Raw genomic sequence first — 25,143 nt, 5'->3', positions numbered from 1 at the left:
TATTAAAAAATTAAAGAATAAAATTATAGAGCATTCAGATTTAAGATAATTTAGTAGTATCCAATTTCAAACAGTTTAATAAAGTAAATTAACTTTTTATAATGTACAGCCGTTTGTATAGAAAAAATATAGGAATGAAATATAATTATTTTAAAAATATTATAATTGAATAAAATTAATTATTTTTTATTTATTTATGTAATTTGTCCAAAAAATATATACATAAAATTAAGTGCAAACGTCATTTCTCTTTACATTTATTGCAAACATTTTTACAAGGGTTTAATATATACAATGCACTAAAGAAAACTAGGAGCACTTAAAGATATATGTAGCTGCAAAAGGCACGAGGAAGTTTAATATGTTGTTCTTCAAATATTAAAAAATTGTCTTGAAAAGCGGGGAGGTAGACTACGCTACTAATGTGAACGGGAAAACATTACTCGTAGATGATTTATCTTTCTGAGGCTTGGTAAAAGAAAGCTCCCGGGAAGAGGTTGAGGAAGAGGATGCTACTGCGTCTATTACGATTGTGTCTCCCTGCTTAAATTTTTCTACAAGAATGCCCTTGGCAAGTTCATCCTCCACTTTCTTCTGAATTACTCGCTTCACCGGCCATGCACCATAGTTCAGGTCACGCCCCCAGCGACCAAGAAGTTTTAAAGCATCTTCCATCACCTGGATTTTCATCCCTTTATCTTGTTCCATCTTCCGTGAGAGATCATTAAGCTGTCACAAGAGAAACCAAAACGACAACTAGTTAAATGCAATTATTAAAGTAATGATAAGTGGTTCAGAGTTAATAGATGAATACTTAAGAAATTAATTGGTAATATTTCTATAAATAACATGATTCTTGTATCATATAAAACAATAACTTTAATACATATTTATAGCGTAATGGATACCTTTAACTTAACAATGCTAATTATTTGGTCAGCGTCAAGAGGCTGGAAAACAACAGATTCATCAACTCGATTTATGAGCTCAGGTTGTTGAAGCTCGGATATTGCTTTCTCTTTGAGCTCTTGGTATGACAGCTTATTCGTTATATTATCGGCGTCTTCCAGGACGAGCTTTGACCCAGCATTTGAGGTCATAATGATGACAGTATTGGTGAAGTTGACCAAGCGACCTGCTGCGTCCTTTATTTTACCTTCATCCAAGATGGGAAGCAAGACTTCGTCTAGAAGCTCCGGATGTGCCTTCTCGATCTCATCAAACAGAATAACGGAATACGGTCTGCGTCGAACGGCTTCAGTGAGCAGCCCTCCTTCTTCAGGTGGAGACCCTATCAAGCGTGATACTGCCTGCTTTTCCTTGTACGCACTCATATCGAAGCGCACCAATGCTTCCTCTGTGTTGAACAACAAATAAGCAAGTGCCTTAGCTAGCTTGGTCTTTCCAACTCCCATGGGTCCCATAAACATGAAGCTTGCTGTGGGACGCTTTTGATTTCCAAGACCTACTCTTGAGCGTTGCACCGCTTTAACTACCGCCTCCACAGCATGCCCTTGTCCTACCACTCGCTTACGCAGCTCCTCCTCCAAATGCAACAGCTTCTCCTCCTCTGACTGTTTCAGCTTCCACTCGGGTATTTTGGTCTTTTTGCTGACAATTGCAACAATATTGTCGTCTGTTACTTCATCGATGCTGCTCTCCAGACTCAGTTTCTCCGTTTCTGACTCCGGGATCAACTTGCTCTTATCACTCCCAACATGTTTAGAAACCGTTTGCAAATTCACTACTTTCGCAGAAGCTGTATCATCAATCAGTTCAATAGCTGCAATTTCCAAATTCCAAGTGGCTAGCAATTACTCGTTTCACATGTCAAGTTAACAAGACAAACGAAAGACAGAGATACCAAAAATTAAAGAAGAATGCTAGGAGCTAGTAATTTTTGTGATTTGTAGCCATCAAATGGCTATTATAATAGTTTTAATGGTGTGAGATTGGTGTAAGATTTTATTCAATGGCTCATTTTTTTTAGTGGTTACGTACTGGCCAGAATTTAACAAAGTTGCCGGACTCCTAAACTTTTCCAATAAGCTAAGATAAAAAGTGTTTAATTACCTTTGGCAGGTAAAAAATTTCCAATTATGTGTTGATCTGATAGCAGTGCAGCTTTCTTAAGTGCACGTTTAGAAATGCGGACTCGGTGATGCTGCTCATATTTTGGTCGCAATCCCTCTAATATCGAAATGGTTTCTTCAATAGAGGGTTCGTCAACATAAACCGGAGAAAAGGAACGAGCTAATGTGGGATCTTTCTCAATGTGCTTATGATACTCGTCCATTGTTGTCGCTCCTATACACCGCAGCTCTCCCCGAGAAATACTTCTCCTTAACACATCTGTCAAGAGTGTGTGTGTGTCAGCTCTTCCACTTTAAAATTAATTTATTGAAATTTATTTTTAAAGTCATTGATAAATCAACCTAAAATTAATTTTTAATAAGTATAAATAATAATTATATTTAATAAAATAATTGTAAAATTTAAATAGACTATAATAATTATAAATATAATAATAAATTTAAATATTTATTATTAATATTAGGTGAAAACTTAATTGTAAAATTTTACCTAAATTTTCACCTTAATATTATGTAACTGTTAAAATTAGCCATCGTGTATTTATATATAAATATATATATTATTTAATTTTTTTAATATATATTTTATATTAGTAATTAAATTTTAATAGTTAATTTTAGTGAACACCTATCATAATTGTTATTAATATATATTTATATATTTATATTAAAATTTTTCAATTTTAATAACTACAAGCTAACTTCAAAAAATATATTTTTAGATATTTTTAAAAATATCTCAAATTTTTAAAGCTATAATTATATATACATAATTTTTTATTTATCAAAATACAAAACAAAATATTTATATTTTAAAAATAAAAAATAATTTTTTAAAATGTTTTACCAAACCAATTTGAGAAATTATTATAGTAAATATTTTGAATAGTACAGGACTATAGCTGTTAAAATATAAAAAATAAAATAAGATTTTCAGTTTAAATTTCTAATATATTTATTTTAAAAAAAATCATTAGTTCATATCAATAGTGCATTGGTTAAAACCAATAAAAATAATCCAAACTAGAAAAGATTTTAAACTTGTTACCTTCCGCAACAATCTTGTGGATGTCATCAACGAAAAGCATAATCTCGCCGTTAGATTTAGTTACTTCGTCGATAATGGCATTCATCCCTTGCTCAAACTTTTTTGGTTCAGCGTCAAGTGCACCCACATCTAGGGATATAAGCTGGAAAGTGAAAAAGGTTTATCACATCACCAATGTATAGTGAGTAGTACATTAATAAAATTTTATTTTTATGTTCTACCAGTCTCAGTATAAAAATTAAAAAAAAGATATTATACAGATAACTGGTAGTATATTATCACATTATTAAAAATAATTAATTTTTAAATTTATTATTTAAAAAATTATCTAAATTTATTAATCTAATTAAATGATTGTAAAAAATTCTTTATATTAAGAGCATACTCTTGTTAATAATTCAAGTTTTAATTTTTAAAATGCCTATTAAAAAATGGAAGGTTTAAAAATGTTCATTTTTAATATTAAGATGACATAATTATTTTTTTAATTATTTTACGTATACACAAAAAATTAGTCACCAATTATTAGTCATTATATATATAAATTAATATTTGGCATCTCATAAAAAAAATTTCGCTATACTATTATAAACAAGTTTAGTTATTAATCTATTGTAGGTTTGATTATTTTATTATGATAGGTTTAATTATTTTGATAATTAATTATTTAATTTGAATTAATAGTATAAATATACATAAATATATTAGGACTCATTTCACAGCTATGTTTTACTATGTATGTAACATTTTTGTTATTTTTTTTATAACACTCTTAGTTTAATTGTGATAGTTAGATTACTTAGATACTCATTAATTATATATGTTAATTAAATTAAAGATAATTTTACATATCGATACAATTTTAAATAATATAAAAAATCACTAATAATTTTTTTAATGTGTTAGCAGAGATTGGAAGGGAAGGTGGCAACGAGGCTGTCTGGGAACAATTGAGAGTCGTAGCATTTTGCAAGGAGAGTTGTTTGCTATTTGGAGAGGCTTTCTTTTAGCATGGGACTCGGGACAAAGAGACATTATATGTGAGACAGACTGTGTGGAGGCTTTTACTATTGTCAATAATTTACAAGATTGCTCTGGGTTTATTGATCCTTTGGTGTTAAAAATCCGAAATATCATGTCTTGGAAATGGCGTGCTGATCTTCGGTTGATCTTGAGAGATGCAAATACAGTAGCAGACATCATGGCAAAGACTGCAATGAGGACTATTTCTCCCCAAGTGGAGCTTCCATTGCCTTGGAAGGAGTTTGAGAGTAATATTCAGCGGGACTGCTGCAGTTTCTTGTTTTTTTTTCTTTCTTAATTTTTGTTTATTTTCTTTTAAGTCACCAAAAAAAATGAAAAAGAATAAATAATCCACGCTCCTCTTCATTCCCACTTTCATCTCATTATTCAAGAACGGAGTAAATATTTGTACAAAACACATACCCGTTTATCCAAGAAAATATCATCTCCCTCAGCAATTCTCCAAGCGATTCTGTTTCAAAGTCAGAGTTAGGTACGTACACAGGTCAACTGCAATATAAGGAATACTTAAATAAAAACGGAAGGGAAATAATGGTAAGGGTTTTTGAAAAATTAAGTAATTTTTTTGTTTCAGACATTATTTTTCAATACGACAGGTTAAGAACTAATTTGTCGCATATAATTTTATTTAAGATTTTGTTATTAGTCAATTAATTATTGTATGTACAAAACAAAATTTAAACTTCCAATATTTATTTAAACGAACTATTGAATTAACTATTAGATCAACTAAAATTGGTTAGGTAAATTAAGTAATAATGCTTGATTTTTATTAAAGAAAAAACTAATTAACCAGCTGTTTAAACACTAAGAGGTAAAAATGCCTTAAAATTAAATCAAATAATAGAAATATTTGGTAAAAAAAATCAAAAATAAAATTTGTCTTATTTATCATTTATTAATTATTATTAGAATTAATAAATAGGGTAAAAAACGTATATGTGCCAAGGAAGGTTTAAAATTACCCAAATCAGCCAAATAAAATTCTGATATATCAATCCACCAAAGAACAAATATATGTAATTCGAATCAATACAATTCGAATTAGTTTTCAACGTAATTCGAATTGATGTAACTCGAATTATTGACTAATAACGTTCCTAAGTAATTCGAATCAATATGCATCGATTTAATGAAGCGTAGTTCGAATTAAGTCAATTCGAATTACTAGCATCACCTGCATGAAGAGGGAGTTCGAATCTACTTGATTCGAATTAGTATTGGTTGCTTACTTAGGGTAATTCGAATTGATATGATTCGAATTATATATATATAGTGTGAATGAACTTGATTCGAATTACTATGAAGCAGAGGTCTATATATATGATGTGTACGTGAGTTGCTCTCAATAGAGGGGTTAGATGGCTAGTGAAGATAGTTTTCTAGTGTTAGTTCACCACAGAGGATCGATCAAGAGAAACAAACTCGATCCGGTGTGAAGTTCACCGATAAGGATCCTCTCTGTATTATCGTGAGGCCTACGACGAGCTATGATGACCTTGTTAGCTCTGTACTTCTGAAACTTAGTCTGGATGGTCTGAAAAGGGTTAAGAAGTTTTTCTATCGCATTCCAACGACGGTGCTCCAAGATACCGTGAAGTATGACTGTTTCACGATCGGGAGTGATGAGGACTTGCAGGTCATGTATCATTGTCGCTGGCAGTTTCCCGAGGTGAGCACACCAGAGCTGTTGGTAAAGTTGGTTGATGTGGTATCCAGCTCGGGGGGTTCGAACCGGAATACACACACTTTAGCCGCGGTGGCCGGTTCTAGCTCGAGACCTGCCGTTGCTTCTTCCTCCGTCCCTGCGTATGAGCCACCGACCCAGCCTGTCGCCTCCCCTTCGTTCGCTGTTGACCTCAGCGGCAATGTCGGCGACGAGGTTGGTACAGGGGAACATCTTCCGACCTCAGTACATTGTGCTACACCAGCTGGTGTTGGAAACGAATTGTTTGATGATCCAGATGACGATGATGTTGAGCCGGATCTGATTGCTGACGACAGTGGCGATGATCTCGGAGTGAGTGACCCGAGAGGGGCTGCAGGTGGATCTAGTTTTGGGACACAGCAGTACCCATCCCATTTTTCATCATTGGACCTGGATGCCATGAGGCATTATGGGCTTTCTGGGCAGGCTGCTGGATTTGGCGCTAGAGATGTGGACGGGTCTGCTGGTATGACAGAGTTCCAGGTTGGTCAGCAGTTTCAGGATAAAGATGAGGCTTTGTTGAGTGTGAAGACTTACAGCATCCGCCGAGGGGTACAGTACAAGGTAGTTGAGTCTGACTATCACCGATATGTGGGAAAGTGTTCTGAGTTTGGGAATGGGTGCACATGGTTGATTCGGTTGAGTCTCCGGCAGTGCAAGGGAGTCTGGGAAGTGAAACGGTACAACGGACTGCATACGTGTCTCGCCACCTCTATCTCCAGCGACCATAGGAGTTTGGATTATCATGTGATAGCGACATTCATTATGCCAATGGTGAGGGCTGATGCATCCATCAACATCAAGGTGCTCCTAAATGCCACGGCCGCACACTTTGGATTCAGGCCGACGTACAGGAGGGTCTGGATGGCGAAGCAGAAGGCTGTTGCCGTCATCTATGGTGACTGGGATGAGTCGTACAACGAGCTCCCTAGGTGGGTGTTAGGAGTCCAGTTGACCATGCCTGGTTCAGTAGCAGTCCTTCGGACATGCCCTATTCGAGTTGGGGGATAGTTGGACGAGCAAGTCCGCCATGAGCGGGCCTAACACCCCCCACTGCAGCCCCTCCTCCATCGGCATGATCACCACGACTAGGCATATCCTGTCTAGGAGCAGCCCCCTCCTCCTGCCTCCACGTCCTCCTCGTCGACCACCGCCCCTACCGGTCTCATCACCCTCCTCCATAGCCTGGTCCAGCCATCTCCACTCACGCTGGCTATGACGTGTCCCGACTCGAGCTCTCCTCTCAACTCGACGCCTGTCAGGAACGTCGTCAACTCGGTCCATATCTGGAACTCGGCTGGCACCCCTCTGTGTCGCCTCAACCGGAATAGGAATACCTCTCGGATCCCCCAAGTACATCTCAGGTGACAAGAACCTCTTTTCATGCTGATGCCACCAGGCAAGAACTCATGTGAGGGTCCCGGGTTAGCAACAATGTCGAACCGTAACACGTGGTCCGCACGTGTCTCCCAGTGAAGGTGCCAATGCTGTAAATGGGACGGGAACCAACGGTCACCACCTCTCCCGTCCTTCGACATCAAGAAGTCGATGTTCAGGGCGGGATGCAGGGGAGGCTGTACGCTGCCGAACTGCGGTAACACTCTATCAACCTGATGCCACTCAACCACCACAAAATATATCAGGGAGGTCACACACCGCCATAACATCGTATGCCGAGGCTCCAAGACCTCCGGATGGACAACCTGGAGGACGTCGAGTGTGCTATAGGGCATCCATATAAACTGAAAAAAGCAAATCAAATCCATTTGACGAACTCGTTAAACCGTATAAACTGAAAGAAGCATTAACTATACATATGAGATTAGCGTACTTACATCCCGAGCCTGTAACAAGTTGATCTTCAGTCGAGCCATCTGTACCCGAGGTCCCTTCTCGCTAATCCCAGGATTGTAACCTGACCACCTACGTAGGAAATTAAACATGGTACTGCGGTCATTAATGATTCTAAAAGGCATAAAATTGCATGAGAAATTGACAATAATTAAACTAAAGATAAATAGTACAATACGATAGTGGTACCTCGAGGCAAGGGGCCAGCTAAACGCATCATACCCAGCAGGCCTAAAACCAGGAAAACGCCAAAAGATCCATGACTGAAGTAATTGTAACGGCCCAGCTAACTTCACTACATGTCTGTTGGCCACTCGGCACATGCAACAATACAACTATGCTAGTGCCGCCGACCCCCAGCTATAGCCACCCATCTCCTCAAGCCTAGCCACAAACGGTAACCATCTGATGTGTATACGATTGCCTGACTTGTCTGCAAACAGCTGGGTGCCTAACAACATCATGATATAGGCTCGGGCAAAGCGCCTCACCGTCTCCTCATCTGCCCCTTCGGGGCACTCTCCAAAAGTCTCCTGGAACCAGGTGCAGTTCACTGCGAACTTCTGTATCTGGTTCGCGGGAGGTAACACACCTAGCAACTCATGGAACCACTGCCAAGCTGGCCTGCCACCCTCTATGTATACATGAAAGTCTGTTAGGAAACCACTGACGTAACGTCCATCTACTGGTAACCCCAACTGGTACGCAACGTCCTGAAGTGTGATCGTGCACTCTCCGAATGGCATGTGGAACATGTGCGTCTCCGGACGCCACCGCTCCACGAAGGCACTCACAAGGGGCTCGTCCAATATGAACCATCTGTCGTTCAGTCTCGCAAGATGGTATAATCCGGCCATCTGTAAGTACGGAACGTACCTATCATCCAGTCGCATCCCCTGCTGCCGCCGCATGCTCGATATGCAACGCCGGGGCTGCGCATTACATGGACCGCATAATTAGAAATGATTTACAATACCACTAACAGATAAAACTCACAACGTAAACAACTAAAATATACCACTAGCAATAACAGATATAGTCAACCACTAACAGAATTTCTTACGAAAACCGCAAACATAAACCTTTTCTGGAAAACACATGCACAAAATAATGGTGGTAAACCACTAGCAAAACCACATACTAAAACCGCATACAAAAATCACTAACATAATCCACACGCAAATCCACTTACGAAAATCACATGCAAAACCACTCAATTAACCACCATCAATACCACCATCCTAAACCGCTAACATAAACCACCATAAACCGCTAACATAAACCACTTACATAAACCACCATCAAAACCGCAAACAAAACCACTAGAAGAAACCGCATGCAATACCACTAGCCCAACCCACTAACATAAACAGCCAATAAAACCGCATGCAAATCAGCTAACATAAACCACTATCAATACCGCTATCATAAATCACTAACATAAACCAATATCATAAACCACTATCAAAAACCACTAACCTCGTCGTTGATCACCCCGGCGATATGAGCAACTCCATCCAGTCGACAGCTTTCCCGGATCGTCCCCCATCGCCTGACTTTGCCGCTCCACTCTTTCTCGGACCGATTCTGGGTCGTTTTCTCTGGGATTTGGTGGGGTTTGAGAATGGAAAAGTGATTCGAATGACCTTGGTTCGAACTCCTTATATAAGCAACTCCCACGTAATTCGAATGAACTCGTTTCGAATTACTACTAGTTTGCAAAATTGAGTAATTCGAATCAACTTGATTCGAACTAACTTAAAAGCACGATTCCCTACTAATTCGAATTGAATCAATTCGAATTATAAGTTTATAATTCGTTACATATTGATTCAAATTACGTGTTGCCAATTGTTTCGAGTAATTCAAGTTATATCAATTCGAATTACGTTGAAAACTAATTCGAATTGTATTGATTCGAATTACATATATTTATTCTTTGGTGGATTGATGTATCAGAATTTCGTTTGGCTGATTTGAGTAATTTTAAACCCCCTTGGCACATATACGTTTTTTACCCTAATAAATATTAAATAAGATAAGTTTAATATTTTTTTTTTTGTCTTTCTACCGTTACTCATCAAATAAGTACTAATAAATACTAAGAGAAAAATTACAACAAAACTCAAACTTCTAACCTTAAAAATGAAGGCATATGTTGTAAAGACAAAACACAAGGGAAAAAATTGTAGCAAGGAAGAAAACAGTTACCAAAAACAAATAAAGCAAGGAAGAAGACATAAGACTTGAATCTTACCCTGCAGCAATTGCAGTTTTTCCAACACCATGCTCACCAATAAGCACAGGATTGTTCTTAGTTCTCCTCGAGAGGATCTGTATGCAACTCTGAATTTCATTTTGTCTTCCTACGACTGGATCAAGTTTTTTATCTTTGGCCAACTTTGTTAAATCTTTCCCATATTTCTCTAAGGCTGATGAAGAATCCATGCTTCCTTCCTCACAGCAGGTTCTATAAAAGTCAGGCTTCATAATGATTAATTTTCAAATTTACAATTATTTACATCAAGAAGACTTCGGATTACCTTTTATGTTCTGATCCTTTGCGATTGGTTATAGCTTTTCCTCATGTAAGGTTCTTCTGCCCCAGTTCACCGAATTTTCTCCATGTAAACAAAGACTTCGTATAATAATAAGTCGTTGTCGTTATATTTTAATTTGTTGCCACTAGAAATTCATTTCCATTAGCAAAATTCACGGGTTTTGTTACATTCTTAATTTCTCGAAGTCTTCTCTTTTCTCTGTATATACTATGCAAGTATTTTTATATTATTTCTTTAGTTACAACTATGCAAGTTTTAAGAAATATGTAGGTCTATCTTTGGTTCGGAAAACAACAAGAACAAGAACGTAGGTTTTGTTATTTTATATATATATTGAGACTATACAACTGTCCTTTTTTTAACTTGGACACATCTACATGGTCTTTCTTAATTATACAGGTCTTCTTGTGTTAAGTGAATGTGGTTATGTCCTCCTGTCTGATTATGACATGTATGTGAATTAGTATTAATTAACATAGCCACTGGCAAATTATCATACTAAGTTTAAGTAGAATAAGAGCAAAAACTTTGTTCTTCTCACTACCACATTTTTATTTATGGTCAAGTCAACCAACATTATTTCTTGAAAACTTCTGTTACAATGCTCATCAATTATTTTATAAAGATGTCGATGTTTATACTTTATATACATATATATGTTAATTTGCAGCATATTTGTTTAGAAATTAAGATATTAAATTAATATTATAATTTTTTTATAATAATCTTTCCATAATTTAAATATAAGTCACTCTCTCTAATATGTTTAAAAACTATATAGATTAGGATGATTGAGGTAACACGCCTCGTCATCAGCAAACGGACAATAGGCCTGTTGCCAAACGGCTCTATGTCACTAACGTGTTATCCAAGTTAGTCCCTATAAGATAGAGAGTATAAAAAATAGTTAAAATAGAAAGAAGAGCTAGTACTTAAATTTGTCATTAAAAGATAATTTGTTATCTAATGAACTTTATAAGAGAGACAATAAAAAATCTTGACAATGTGTACAATGAATTTTGAATTTGGTCCAATAGGCCAATTAAAAAAAAACTCAAACAATTATTTCAAAAAATTAATATTCTAACCCTAATTTACCAAAGGAATTTATTCAAACACCATCTTTTTTCCCTCCAAACCGTCTGCTACCTGACAAATGAATTTTTGCCGGTATAGAAATTATCAAATGATCAATCGTAGTATAGTCTAAACCGACGCAAAATCCTTCATCAAACAAATCTACAATCTATATCCGAGAGTACTTGTCTCCCGAGTCGTTCTCCCTTGGAATTGCCAAAGTATGCATCTTATTGATTTAGTAAGCCTTGTTGGAATTCTTTGAAGGTTTTAGCAAAGCAATGAGAAACAAACAATCAATTATCAAAAGACTTGGCTTAGGGTTGGCATTAGAAATTCTATCCTTATAGTCCATTCAATGTTGACAACAATTAAGCCTTGCTTCATTTAGTTAACCCCTAGGTATAGAGGGAAGTCAAATGAAAGCAATCAACTTGAGTCACAAGTCCTAGCTTCACCTTATGTGAACCTAGCTTTAGTGCACTCCAAGCCAACTAGCAATCCCTAATTCTCAATCAACTATTGATACAACTATTCAACTTCTTCCAAGGACCAAACCCTATGCCAAGTGTGAAAATTCTACTCCATAGCTAGTGTTGTCATTTTATCAAACATGTGATGAGCAAGAAGGAAAGTCATAGTAAAATGAGAAGAAAAGTTGAATTGAAAGTATTGCAACACAAAGATCTAACAACAAGTCTCAAAGAGTAGCAATGGAAATCAAATTCTCAAAATAGGAATGAAATCCAAAATTACAAAGTTGAATCCTAGATCTATGAGAGTGGATCAATTACATCTACTACTTGAAACTAGAGAAGGAAATCTATGACATGAACAAAGTGGAGTGAGAATTGTAATGGATCTCACCAAAAAGTCATTGAAAATTCAGAAATTGGATGAGGATGAACCCTAGTGAAGCTTGGAATCTCCCTCTTCTTCTCCCAAAAAAGTGTAACTAACTCTCCTCTCTCACCAAAATATCTAGATCTAGAAAATGAACTAACTAAGTGTCCTTAACCCTTGTTCCTTTGGTCTTCTTAAGCTTTTCCCGCCAAGGTGTTTCTCCAAGAGTGGGATTCTTAACTGCCTCCACGCCTAAGTCACGTGACTTCTTAAAAAATCATATTCGCAAATCGGCGCGCACGCGCAAGGTACGCGCACGCGCCGTTGAGACGTCTTGTAATGTGCGCGGAGGCGTGATGTACGCGTGCGCGCCCATGAAGATCCTGGCTTAGCCGCTTCTCAAGCCGGCTCTTGGCTTTGGCTCCACGTTGCCTTATCCGCGCGGGCGCGCAAGGCGCGCGCACGCGCCTATGCGGAAATTTCCAAAGCTTAATCCTCATGCTTCCTTCCTTTGTACCCGTCTTCCTCCTCTCTTTCGGTCCATTCCTACTCTATATCCTGAAACCACTTAACACACAAGTCACGGCATCGAATGGCATCAAGAGAAGATTAGAAATGTATCTATTTTAGTGCAAAATGAGCATGTTTTCACTCATGAGGCGGAACTAGGAGAGGAATGCAAAATCTTGTATTTTCATATAGAAAGTGTGTGGAATCATTGATAAAACCCCTGAAATCAGTACAAGATAAACCCTCAAATTGGGGTTTGTCACTACCTCACCCTCATCAATCATCCCATCTTTCCAGCATTAGAAGCTCCTTCACCGGCCATCAAATAACCATCTACGTAGTTATTAAAATAATCATCTGACTACCTAGTGAAACAATCATCCAACATTTGTTAATTATATATACTTAAACTGAATCTAATAAAATAATCATCCAATTAAGAATTAAAATAACCATCTATATACCAAGTGAATTGAACATCCAACATCTAAATTCGTCCATTAATGTATATACCTTAAAGACGTAAAGGGAGCGAAATTCAAGAAAGCCAAGTTGGCAGAATCCAGGGTGTGCAGCGTTGAACAATTGCTGATTGCGCGGTAACCGGACGTGGCCGCGGCGACGAGGAAGAAAGGAAGGCCTGCGGAGGGATCCAATCTTCTTTGGTCAGCCTGAACCTCTCTTTATGAGCAATGGGGAAGAAAGGAAGGCCGTGGTCTGGGCAGCGGTGGCAGCGTAGCGTCGGGCCACGGTCTGAGCACGAGCTTCGCGAGTGACGCAAACTGCGCGACAGTGTTGCTCGGGCGTTCGCGGTGCGCATAGCGGTCTAATTTGTTGTGAAGGTCTTCAAGGCGTTGGGCGGCCGATTTTTGTGATGTAGATGAAGTAGTAGCGTTGCCGGTCGGTGTGGGCAGTTCAAAGTCCTTGGTGACTTCCGGAGGTTTGAGGCATCTCTTGGTCGGAATGATATCACCATCGACCGGTATTGAGGTTCGCCTATCTTTAGTCTCCCGGTTGACGCCGGCTTTCGCAACTAATGCCGTCACTAAAGCGGGGAATGGTAGATTTCCCTTGGCATGAATGTGCCCCATGGATTGGCGGATGGCATGCGGAACGTTGACCGGTTTCTCGGTCAAGATGCACCATATCAATAAGGCAAGCTCGGCGGTGATGGATGACCCATGTGTGCTCGGGAGCACGTAGTGAGCTAGAATTTGGGCCCATGCCGTGGCTTCTTGAGTGAGGTGGCGGACATCTAAACCCTTGGGTCTTCGCTTTATGGTCCCCCGAATCCAATATGCGTCGGGTAAAGCAATGACGCGGAGGATCGCACTCCAATCGAATGCGCGGTCAACGCATGTAGCTAAGACTTCTTGGTAGGCGTCATATGCATCCGGTGATGGTGCAATCCCAAGGACTTCTCGGATGGTTTCCACTGTGACCGACACTTGTTTTCGGCGCACAAATATGGATGTGAGAAGAGGTGAGTGGAAGTTGGAGTAGAATTCCACCACCCATGAGAGATTGGCCTCCGTTGTTTGCCTCAAGAGGAACCTCCATTGCCTTCGGTCAATTTGTGGCATCACAATCGGACTGAGGTGGGCCGGTAAGACTAGGAGGGGTTCCGGATGGTAGTTCCTTTCAATCATTCTGGAGTAAACAAGTTCGCAGTAACGGTTGGGAAACTTGTTTGAATCCTTAGGAGGGTTGTCTTTCTCTAGAACGTCAACGGGGCCCTTGGTCTTCTTCAGGAGGGGCCTGGCCGTTAGTTCTTGGCGCGCTTTATTGGAAGCTGGCTTCTTGGGGCCTTTCCCGTTGTCCTTTTTGATGACCATCCTGTGGAAGCAAGAAAGGGAAGATATCAAACGCAAAGAAGTGGAGGTACATGAGCTCTATGTAATGAAAAGTTATGCCATAAAATATGGGTATCTTTGTTACATGACAGCTGCAACATGTAACTAAGATAATGTGTGAAGAGCAAGGCAAATTATTTTCATGTAGTGCAAGGGTAGTTTAAGCATGCAAGGAAGAGGCATGAGAAGCATACACCCTTAGGGACCATAAATGGGAGGCAAGCTAAGAAAATGAGAAAGAATGGTTTGTGGAAAGTGGGGATGCACTCAAAAGTGATTGATGAGAGGCAAGGTAGTCACAATGAGTCCAAAATTCAAGTGTGCCTTTCATCGAACACTTGGTGTGCATCTTTCAAGTAGTGTGTGATTATGTGAAAATGAGAGCAATGTAACTTTCCACAATCCATTATTAATGATTATAGTGCATATTGATTGCAAGAAAATAAAGCAACACCATTCATCTATGCATGTAAGTTAGTTTGAGACCCAAATGCTCATGAAGAATTGGATTGAGAGAGAAGAGAGGGCAAAGACATCCCAAGGGAGCAACTAGAGAAGGAGGGAAGAGAGAAGAAAAAGAAGAAAGAAGCTACCTAAAAGGTGGTGCAACTAAATGAGAGATTAATGGACTAAGAGGGGGCCTAGTATAATACCTTGTGAGATGGAGAAGGATATGGGAGAAGAAGAGAAGTGGAATGAGAATGAAGGGGTGAGTGTGCCCCTTTTTGTTCAAAGAAGGCGTCGATCACCGGCGCGTGCGCGCGCGGTGCGCGCTCGCGCAGGGATTAAGGTGACTAGGGGCGCGCGCGCGCGCACATGTCGCGTGCGCGCCTATGCGCTTGGGCTGGCAGCACAGGAGAGGCACAGGGGTGGCATAACTCTTTGGACGAAGTACCAGAGATGCTTCAGCGCTCTTTGGCGCGCGCGCGCACAGTGCGCGCGCGCGTCCTCGTGGTTGTGCCCCAGGCATGAGAGGGGCCTGGAGGGGGCTCAACTCTCTGTGAAATGGCCCAGAGAGGAGTGCAGAATAAAAGGGCGCGTACACGGCTGCGGCGCGCGCGCGCAATTTGTGCTCGTCTTGCATGGACGCGTGCGCGCCAGGTGCGTGCACGCGGCAAAGGTGCTGGGCCTGTGGCTTAGTGTAGGCTTGAGAGTGGCTTAACTCTCTGTAGGATGTACTAGGGGGGCAGCAAGGCAATCGGCGCGGATGCGCACAGTGCGCTTGCGCGTCGATTGGCAGATTTCGCCCATGTGCGCGGACGCGCCATGCTCGCGTGCGCGCGAGCTTCCTATGCTTCAGGCATAGCCCTGGCATGGTGTGGGCGCAACTCTCGGATAAATGTATGGAGGGCTATGATTCGCAATCCACGCATCCGCGCACGGTGCGCGTCCGCGTAGATGATCGTTGAGTGCCAGAATGGCGCGTACGCGCCAGGTGCGCGCATGCGCAGAAGGGTGGTTTTTTCTAAATTTGCAAGTGTTTACACCACTTTTGGCATTTCAAACCCCCCCCCATACAGCCACTTAAGCACTATAGCAGGGCATTTTACTTGGTAAACTATCAATGAAGTCAACAAATGAAGGGGAGTGTCTATGTACAAACATGAAGTCAAGTGTCTATGTACAAATCCCAAAAGAAGATCTTACCATGGTGGGGTGTCTCCCACCTAGCACTTTTGTTTAACGTCCTTAAGTTGGACTTTCAGTAGCTTATAGTGTTTATTCAAGAGTTGCATCCCTCAAGAGGAACACTTCAACTTCCTTGGCGTTCTTTCTTTGCTCACCATGATACAATTTGAGACGGTGCCCGTTTACCTTGAAGATGTTCGGGCTCGATGGGTGGCGCAAGTGGTAGACTCCATAAGGTTCTACTTTCTCCACTTGGTAGGGCACATCCCACCTTGATCTAAGCTTTCCGGGTAGTAGTCTCAACCTTGAATTGTAGAGAAGGACTAGGTCACCGGGTCCGAATTCCCTTCTCCTAATGTTCTTGTCATGGATGGCTTTCAATTTTTCCTTATAAAGTCTGGAGTTGTCGTAAGCTTCCAATCTCATACATTCTAATTCAGCCAATTGAAGCTTTCTCTCTACTCCGGCCCCACCCAAGCTCATATTACACTCCTTTACGGCCCAATAAGCTTTGTGTTCAATTTCCACCGGTAGGTGACATGCTTTGCCATATACAAGCCGGAAGGGGCTCATGCCAATGGGTGTCTTGTAAGCCGTTCGATAGGCCCACAGTGCATCGGAGAGTTTGATGCTCCAATCTTTCCTATTTGGCTTTACAATCCTTTCTAACACATGCTTGATTTCCCGGTTAGAGACTTCGGCTTGGCCGTTTGTCTGAGGGTGGTAAGCTGTGGCGACTTTGTGGATGATGCCATATTTTCTCATGAGGCCGTCTATTCTTTTGTTGCAAAAGTGGGATCCTTGGTCACTTATGATTGCTCTTGGGGCGCCAAAGCGACAAATGATATTGTTCCTCACAAAAGAATACACAACATTAGCGTCATCCGTTCGGGTGGGGATTGCCTCCACCCATTTTGACACATAATCGACGGCTAACAAGATGTAAAGAAAGCCATTGGAATTTGGAAATGGTCCCATGAAGTCGATTCCCCATACGTCAAAGATTTCGCAGAAAAGCATATTTTGTTGGGGAATTTCATCCTTCTTGGAAATATCTCCAAACCTAATACATTGGGGACAAGATTTGCAATAGAGAGAAGCATCTTTGAGAAGAGTTGGCCACCAAAATCCGCAATCAAGGATTTTTCTTGCCGTTCTTTGGGGTCCGTAGTGACCACCTCCTTCGGAAGCATGGCAAGCGTCCAAGATTGCTTGGAATTCGGTTTGAGGTATGCACCGTCGCATTATTTGGTCCGCTCCACACCTCCACAAATAGGGATCATCCCAAATATAGTATTTGGATTCGCTTTTCAGCTTATCCTTTTTGTTTTTGTCGAGATTAGAAGGGAAAGTGTGTGAAACCAAATAGTTTGCTATTGGGGCGTACCAAGGAACCACTTCCGAGATTGCATGCAAGGCATCTAAAGGAAAGGAATCATTGATAGGAGTGGTGTCGCCTTTTGTGTGTTCGAGGCGACTTAAATGGTCCGCCACTAGGTTTTGGGAACCGCTCCTATCTTTGATTTCCAAGTCAAATTCTTGTAATAAGAGCACCCAACGAATTAATCTCGGTTTTGATTCCTTTTTTGCCAACAAGTACTTTAGTGCCACGTGATCCGAGTACACTACTACCTTGGAACCAAGAAGATAGGCTCGGAACTTGTCCAAAGCAAAAACAATAGCTAGGAGTTCCTTTTCGGTAGTAGTGTAGTTGGATTAGGCTCCGTCTAATGTTTTGGAAGCATAGGCTATGACATAGGGAGTCTTACCCTCGCGTTGTGCTAACGCGGCTCCTATCGCATAATTCGAAGCATCACACATGATTTCAAAGGGTTGAGTCCAATTGGGTCCTCGTACAATAGGGGCTTGTGTCAATGCTACCTTGAGTGTGTCATATGCTTCCATACATTCCTTGCTCATCTCAAATTCAGTGTCTTTTTGTAGTAATCGAGAGAGAGGTAAGGCCACCTTGCTAAAGTCCTTGATGAATCTCCGGTAGAATCCTGCATGTCCAAGAAAAGAACGGACTTCCCTCTCGGAGGAGGGGTAAGGTAAACTGGATATGACACTTATCTTTGCCGGATCTACGGAGATGCCTTCCTTTGATACTATGTGTCCCAAAACAATGCCTTGTTTGACCATGAAATGACATTTTTCAAAATTTAAGACAAGGTTTGTTTTGGTGCATCTTTCTAAGACTTTTTCAAGGTTACCTAAGCAATGCTCAAATGACTCACCATACACATTAAAATCATCCATGAAAACTTCCATCGATTGCTCTAGAAAGTCCGCAAATAGGCTCATCATGCATCTTTGAAACGTTGCCGGTGCATTGCATAGGCCAAATGGCATACGCTTGTAAGCATACGTTCCAAAGGGGCAAGTAAATGTGGTTTTTTCTTGGTCTTCTAGAGCAATATGAATTTGGAAGTATCCGGAGTAACCATCAAGAAAACAATAGTATGATTTACCGGCTAACCGATCAAGCATTTGATCGATAAATGGTAGTGGAAAGTGATCTTTTCTTGTGGCCGCATTCAATCTTCGGTAGTCTATGCATACTCTCCAAGAATTCTGCACTCTTGTTGCTATAAGTTCACCACTTTCGTTTTTGATTGTTGTCACTCCGGACTTCTTTGGTACTACTTGGACCGGGCTTACCCATTTACTATCCGAGATAGGATAGATGATGTCCGCTTCAAGTAGCTTAGTGACTTCTTTCTTTACCACCTTAAGAATGGTTGGGTTAAGTCTCCTTTGAGGTTGTCGGACCGGTCTTGCTCCTTCTTCAAGAAATATGCGGTGCTCGCATACTTGGGGGCTTATTCCCACTAGATCCGCCAAACTTCACCCAATTGCCCTTTTGTTTTTCCTCAATACATTTAGCAATTTTTCTTCTTGTTGAGGAGTTAACTCTTGTGCAATTATCACGGGTAGCTTTTGGGCTTCATCAAGGTATGAATACCTTAAGTGAGGTGGTAGTGGCTTCAATTCCATCTTCTTGTCATTCCTTGAAGTTTGAGTCTCCGGATGGCTTGTATGATGTGTGGTATTTAGTTCGCTTGACTCTTCATTTGCTTCTTTGACCATGCACTTCTCATCTAATCTTGCAAGATGCACTTCGGCCACTATGTTATCGATTGGGTCACACCGAAATAGAGAGTGGTTCTCCGGTGGATGCTTCATTGCTTCTTCTAGGCTAAAGCTTACAATTCTTCCATCAATTTCAAATGAGTAGTTCCCCGAGTAGGCATCAAGCTTAAATCTAGAAGTTCTCAAGAAGGGCCTTCCAAGTAGGATAGAGGATGCTCTCTCGGTTTCGCTTGACGGCATTTCAAGGACATAGAAGTCAATCGGAAACACCAACCTTTTTATATTCACCAATACATCTTTCGCAACACCCGCTACGGTTATTATGCTTTTATCCGCTAGGACAAATCTTGCCGTCGACCTTTTTAGTGGGGGCAAGTTCAATACCCGATAAACGGAGAGCGGCATGATGCTAACGCATGCTCCGAGGTCACACATACAATCTCTAAATTGAACTCCATTGACAGTGCAAGTGACCATACAAGGGCCCGGGTCATCACACTTCTCCGGTAATGTTCCCATCAAAGCGGAAATAGAACTCCCCAATGGGATGGTTTCCAATTCAAGAATTCTATCCTTGTTTATGCATAAATCCTTGAGGAATTTGGCATATCTAGGAACTTGATGGATGGCATCAAAGAGGGGGATGGTTACCTCAACTTTCTTGAACATTTCTACCATTTTGGGGTCGAGTTCCATGCGCTTTTTAGCTTTCTTTGCAAGTGTTGGAAATGGAAGTGGTTGAGCAATTTCTTCTTCCAAGGTTCTTTTGGCCTTGGTTGTCTCCCTTGTTGGTTGGGCTTCATCTTCAACTATGGCTTGTGGTGTCTCCTCTTCCGCTACCTCTTCTATATCTATTCTCTCTTCCTCTTGGCCGGTTGTGATAGGACTTGGGTCCTTTGCTTCCTTTTCTTTTAGTTGTGTACCGGATCTAAGGGTGATGGCATTGATGCCCCCTTTTGGGTTTGGTTGAGGTTGAGAGGGAATGACACTTGGGATTGGGGGTTGAGGAGTGGGAGTCGATGGTGTGTCCATACGTGCAAGAAGAGCTTGTAGTGTAGAGGTGAGGCCGGTGAGGCCGGAAGCAAGTGTGTTTTGTAATTCCTTTTGGCTTTGGATAATGGTCCGGAGTGTTTCGTCTTGATTGGAGGGGGTGGTTGCATATGTGAGTTGAGGAGTTTGTGATTGGTTGGGTGGTGGTCTTTGATGTGGTGGTTGATATGTTTGGTAGTTTCTTTGTGGATTTTGTTGATTGTATGGTTGATTTTGGAAGTTGTATGGTCGGTTTTGTGAGAAATTTTGCGAGTTGTTATTCCATCTTTGACCTCCTCCATTGTTGTTGTTATCTCTATTCCCTTGTTGATGATTGTCTTTCCAATTTTGATTATTGTGTCCACTTCCTTGGTTGTAGCCTCCTCCTTGATAAGGGTGTCCTTGGTTAGGATTATCTCCTTGGTAGTACCCTTGATTAGGGCGGTCATAGAAATTATGGGTGGCCGCCAAAGTATTATCTTCTTGAAGGCTTGGGCACTCATCCGTGTGGTGAGAGTAGCAAGAGCAAATGCCACATACTCTTTGAGGGACCAATTGTTGGTTGTGTTGTTGAGGTGGTGGAGGGTGTTGTTGATATGATTGAGGTTGTTGTGGTTGTTGTTGGTTCAATTGGAGTTACCTCAAGACGGATGTCATCTCATTCAAGGATTGAGTTAGAGCGGTGGCTTCACTACTAGTTGATACCTCGTTCACGGTCCTTGGACGGTTGACTCTTCGCCTCATATGTTGATTGGATTCGGCTAAGTCAATAATAAGTTGCCATGCCTCCTCCGCGGTTTTATATTTGGACAAAGAACCATTGCTAGAAGTGTCCAAGAGGGTTCTATCTTGCTCCCGCATCCCTTGACATATGTATCCAAGCAATACTTGAGTGTCGATCATGTGATTAGGGCATGCATCTAGTAGTTTGTGAAACCGTTCCCAATACTCATAGAGTGGTTCCGTCTCACCTTGCACAATACAAGACATTTCCTTCCTTAGCCTATCCATCTTTTTCGGGGGCAAGAATTTATCCAAGAATCCCCTTCTAAGTAGGTCCCAATCGGAGGTAACTTCACTAGAGAGAGTGTAGAACCATTCTTTGGCCTTGTCCTCAAGAGAGAAAGGGAAAGCAAACAACCATATAGCAACTTCATCGGACCCTTCCCGTCTAGTAGTCGAGCATATGCGATGGAAGTCCTTGAGATGTCGAATAGGGTCTTGTGCGGGAAGCCCGTGAAACTTGGGTAGGAGATTGATCAAAGCGGTCTTCAATTCAAAGTTCGCATTCAAATTGGGGTGAGTTACATGAAGGGGTTGAAGGACATAATCCGGTGCACCCGCTTCCTTGATGGTGACTCTCCTTGGAGCGTCCATGGTATTAGTACCTAAAACAAAAGAAGAGTTGTTAGTGAGAATGATGGGAGTATGATTAATGCCTTCTTTGAGTGACGGTTCAATGTTCACTTCTAGTAAGGTGGTTGAGGTGGTGAAAACCTCTTCACCCTTTCCAAATCTTAGCCGCCTCCGAGCTTGTCTAATATGAAACAAAGTTCGTTCTATTTCCGGATCAAAAGGGGCTAAGCTCGGATTCGGTTGTGAACGCGTCATGCAATGAAGGGGAAATGGAATTCATTGTAGCGATGTGGAGTTAGTCAATTGAGAAATTTACAATGAAGTGCAACTATGTACATATATACATGCTTAATCCAAAACAATAACATGGCACACTAAGCAAAATCCCCGGCAACGGCGCCATTTTGACAAATGAATTTTTGCCGGTATAGAAATTATCAAATGATCAATCGTAGTATAGTCTAAACCGACGCAAAATCCTTCATCAAACAAATCTACAATCTATATCCGAGAGTACTTGTCTCCCGAGTCGTTCTCCCTTGGAATTGCCAAAGTATGCATCTTATTGATTTAGTAAGCCTTGTTGGAATTCTTTGAAGGTTTTAGCAAAGCAATGAGAAACAAACAATCAATTATCAAAAGACTTGGCTTAGGGTTGGCATTAGAAATTCTATCCTTATAGTCCATTCAATGTTGACAACAATTAAGCCTTGCTTCATTTAGTTAACCCCTAGGTATAGAGGGAAGTCAAATGAAAGCAATCAACTTGAGTCACAAGTCCTAGCTTCACCTTATGTGAACCTAGCTTTAGTGCACTCCAAGCCAACTAGCAATCCCTAATTCTCAATCAACTATTGATACAACTATTCAACTTCTTCCAAGGACCAAACCCTATGCCAAGTGTGAAAATTCTACTCCATAGCTAGTGTTGTCATTTTATCAAACATGTGATGAGCAAGAAGGAAAGTCATAGTAAAATGAGAAGAAAAGTTGAATTGAAAGTATTGCAACACAAAGATCTAACAACAAGTCTCAAAGAGTAGCAATGGAAATCAAATTCTCAAAATAGGAATGAAATCCAAAATTACAAAGTTGAATCCTAGATCTATGAGAGTGGATCAATTACATCTACTACTTGAAACTAGAGAAGGAAATCTATGACATGAACAAAGTGGAGTGAGAATTGTAATGGATCTCACCAAAAAGTCATTGAAAATTCAGAAATTGGATGAGGATGAACCCTAGTGAAGCTTGGAATCTCCCTCTTCTTCTCCCAAAAAAGTGTAACTAACTCTCCTCTCTCACCAAAATATCTAGATCTAGAAAATGAACTAACTAAGTGTCCTTAACCCTTGTTCCTTTGGTCTTCTTAAGCTTTTCCCGCCAAGGTGTTTCTCCAAGAGTGGGATTCTTAACTGCCTCCACGCCTAAGTCACGTGACTTCTTAAAAAATCATATTCGCAAATCGGCGCGCACGCGCAAGGTACGCGCACGCGCCGTTGAGACGTCTTGTAATGTGCGCGGAGGCGTGATGTACGCGTGCGCACCCATGAAGATCCTGGCTTAGCCGCTTCTCAAGCCGGCTCTTGGCTTTGGCTCCACGTTGCCTTATCCACGCGGGCGCGCAAGGCGCGCGCACGCGCCTATGCGGAAATTTCCAAAGCTTAATCCTCATGCTTCCTTCCTTTGTACCCGTCTTCTTCCTCTCTTTCGGTCCATTCCTACTCTATATCCTGAAACCACTTAACACACAAGTCACGGCATCGAATGGCATCAAGAGAAGATTAGAAAAGTATCTATTTTAGTGCAAAATGAGCATGTTTTCACTCATGAGGCGGAACTAGGAGAGGAATGCAAAATCTTGTATTTTCATATAGAAAGTGTGTGGAATCATTGATAAAACCCCTGAAATCAGTACAAGATAAACCCTCAAATTGGGGTTTGTCACTACCTCACCCTCATCAATCATCCCATCTTTCCAGCATTAGAAGCTCCTTCACCGGCCATCAAATAACCATCTACGTAGTTATTAAATAATCATCTGACTACCTAGTGAAACAATCATCCAACATTTGTTAATTATATATACTTAAACTGAATCTAATAAAATAATCATCCAATTAAGAATTAAAATAACCATCTATATACCAAGTGAATTGAACATCCAACATCTAAATTCGTCCATTAATGTATATACCTTAAAGACGTAAAGGGAGCGAAATTCAAGAAAGCCAAGTTGGCAGAATCCAGGGTGTGCAGCGTTGAACAATTGCTGATTGCGCGGTAACCGGACGTGGCCGCGGCGACGAGGAAGAAAGGAAGGCCTGCGGAGGGATCCAATCTTCTTTGGTCAGCCTGAACCTCTCTTTATGAGCAATGGGGAAGAAAGGAAGGCCGTGGTCTGGGCAGCGGTGGCAGCGTAGCGTCGGGCCACGGTCTGAGCACGAGCTTCGCGAGTGACGCAAACTGCGCGACAGTGTTGCTCGGGCGTTCGCGGTGCGCACAGAGGCGTCAGCTGGAGCTATATGGACGACGGCAGCTGCTGATGGTGGCGGCGCGGCACCGATGAGACAGGAAGAGATTGGGCGAGAAGGAAGTCAAATCACATAGGGGAGAGGGAGGCCGTTTTTGCGTGTGTACGTAACTGTTGCAAATCCTTATTTATTTTGAATTTCAAATTGAAAATTATTCATAATTAATTAACTTAATTATCATTTAATGTTAATTTTAATTTTATCCCTATTGTATACATTATACACTAAATTCATTGACTTTCCATACTTTCTCTTATATATAAATTAGTTTCTACCGAATTTTTTTTAAAATTATATTAATTCTTAAAAGATACAACTATAAATTAAACCAATTCTTCCATCAGCTTTAGATGACGATGACATGTTATGTTAGGTGTTATATGGCATGATAATATGACTGGTTAATAACATACGTCACAAAATGATAAATTGTCGGGTCATGTCATATTAAGATACAATCAATTATTTTGTAACAAAATAATACTACACATCTAAGTCCTTTTATTAACTAAGTCTAACTAAGTTAGTCGAATATAACAAAAATCTATGACTAGCATTATTCAAAGTCTCAATGTTTAACTTAGTTGATTTGATTCATAAAAAAATTTAAATGTATAATATTACTCTTTATAACATATGGCATTAACCTGCCATGTTATCATGTTACGTATGTAGTACTTAACGTGATATGTTCTCATCTAACTGACAAAAAAATTGATTTGACTTACAGTTATATTTTTAGGGACTAATATAATAAAAAAATCTTTTAAAAATTAATTTAAAAATAAATTATTTTTCAAAAACAAATTTGAGTTTTAACCAAGAAATGCAGGAAATGTCAGGAAAATGCCAACTTGTACAAGGCTTCGGCAGGGGAATTAAGCTCGATGCTGGCTTTCCGACCCTTTCGCTCA

At 40.5% G+C, this 25,143-nt stretch overlaps 1 protein-coding gene across 5 annotated transcripts; it reads right to left on the bottom strand.

The window, feature by feature from the left end:
* Positions 1-228: 228 nt before the first annotated feature.
* On the bottom strand, positions 229-10,600 carry LOC107635378 (chaperone protein ClpB3, chloroplastic). Of its 5 annotated transcripts, XM_088483040.1 has the most exons (11): positions 10,288-10,439; positions 10,002-10,197; positions 9,224-9,345; positions 7,934-8,676; positions 7,729-7,816; positions 7,550-7,635; positions 4,588-4,636; positions 3,142-3,283; positions 2,074-2,352; positions 909-1,783; positions 229-729 (listed from the first exon to the last, which is right to left on the bottom strand). In XM_088483040.1, the coding sequence occupies exons 4-11, from the start codon at positions 8,065-8,067 to the stop codon at positions 412-414; spliced, it is 1,971 nt and encodes a 656-aa protein (XP_088339166.1). In that variant the 5' UTR covers positions 8,068-8,676; positions 9,224-9,345; positions 10,002-10,197; positions 10,288-10,439; the 3' UTR covers positions 229-411. The 5 variants fall into 5 exon arrangements, with proteins under 5 accessions (XP_088339166.1, XP_088339163.1, XP_088339164.1 ...); XM_088483037.1 differs by lacking the exons at positions 7,934-8,676; positions 9,224-9,345 and having other exon boundaries at positions 10,002-10,214; positions 10,288-10,419; XM_088483038.1 differs by lacking the exons at positions 7,934-8,676; positions 9,224-9,345 and having other exon boundaries at positions 10,288-10,389.
* Between the last annotated feature and the right edge of the window lie 14,543 nt (positions 10,601-25,143).

This window comes from Arachis ipaensis, chromosome B4 (assembly GCF_059453495.1).
Source record: "Arachis ipaensis isolate K30076 ecotype BB chromosome B4, ASM5945349v1, whole genome shotgun sequence".
NCBI classification, from domain to species: Eukaryota; Viridiplantae; Streptophyta; class Magnoliopsida; order Fabales; family Fabaceae; genus Arachis; species Arachis ipaensis.
This window is presented reverse-complemented; position numbering and strand designations above follow the sequence as displayed.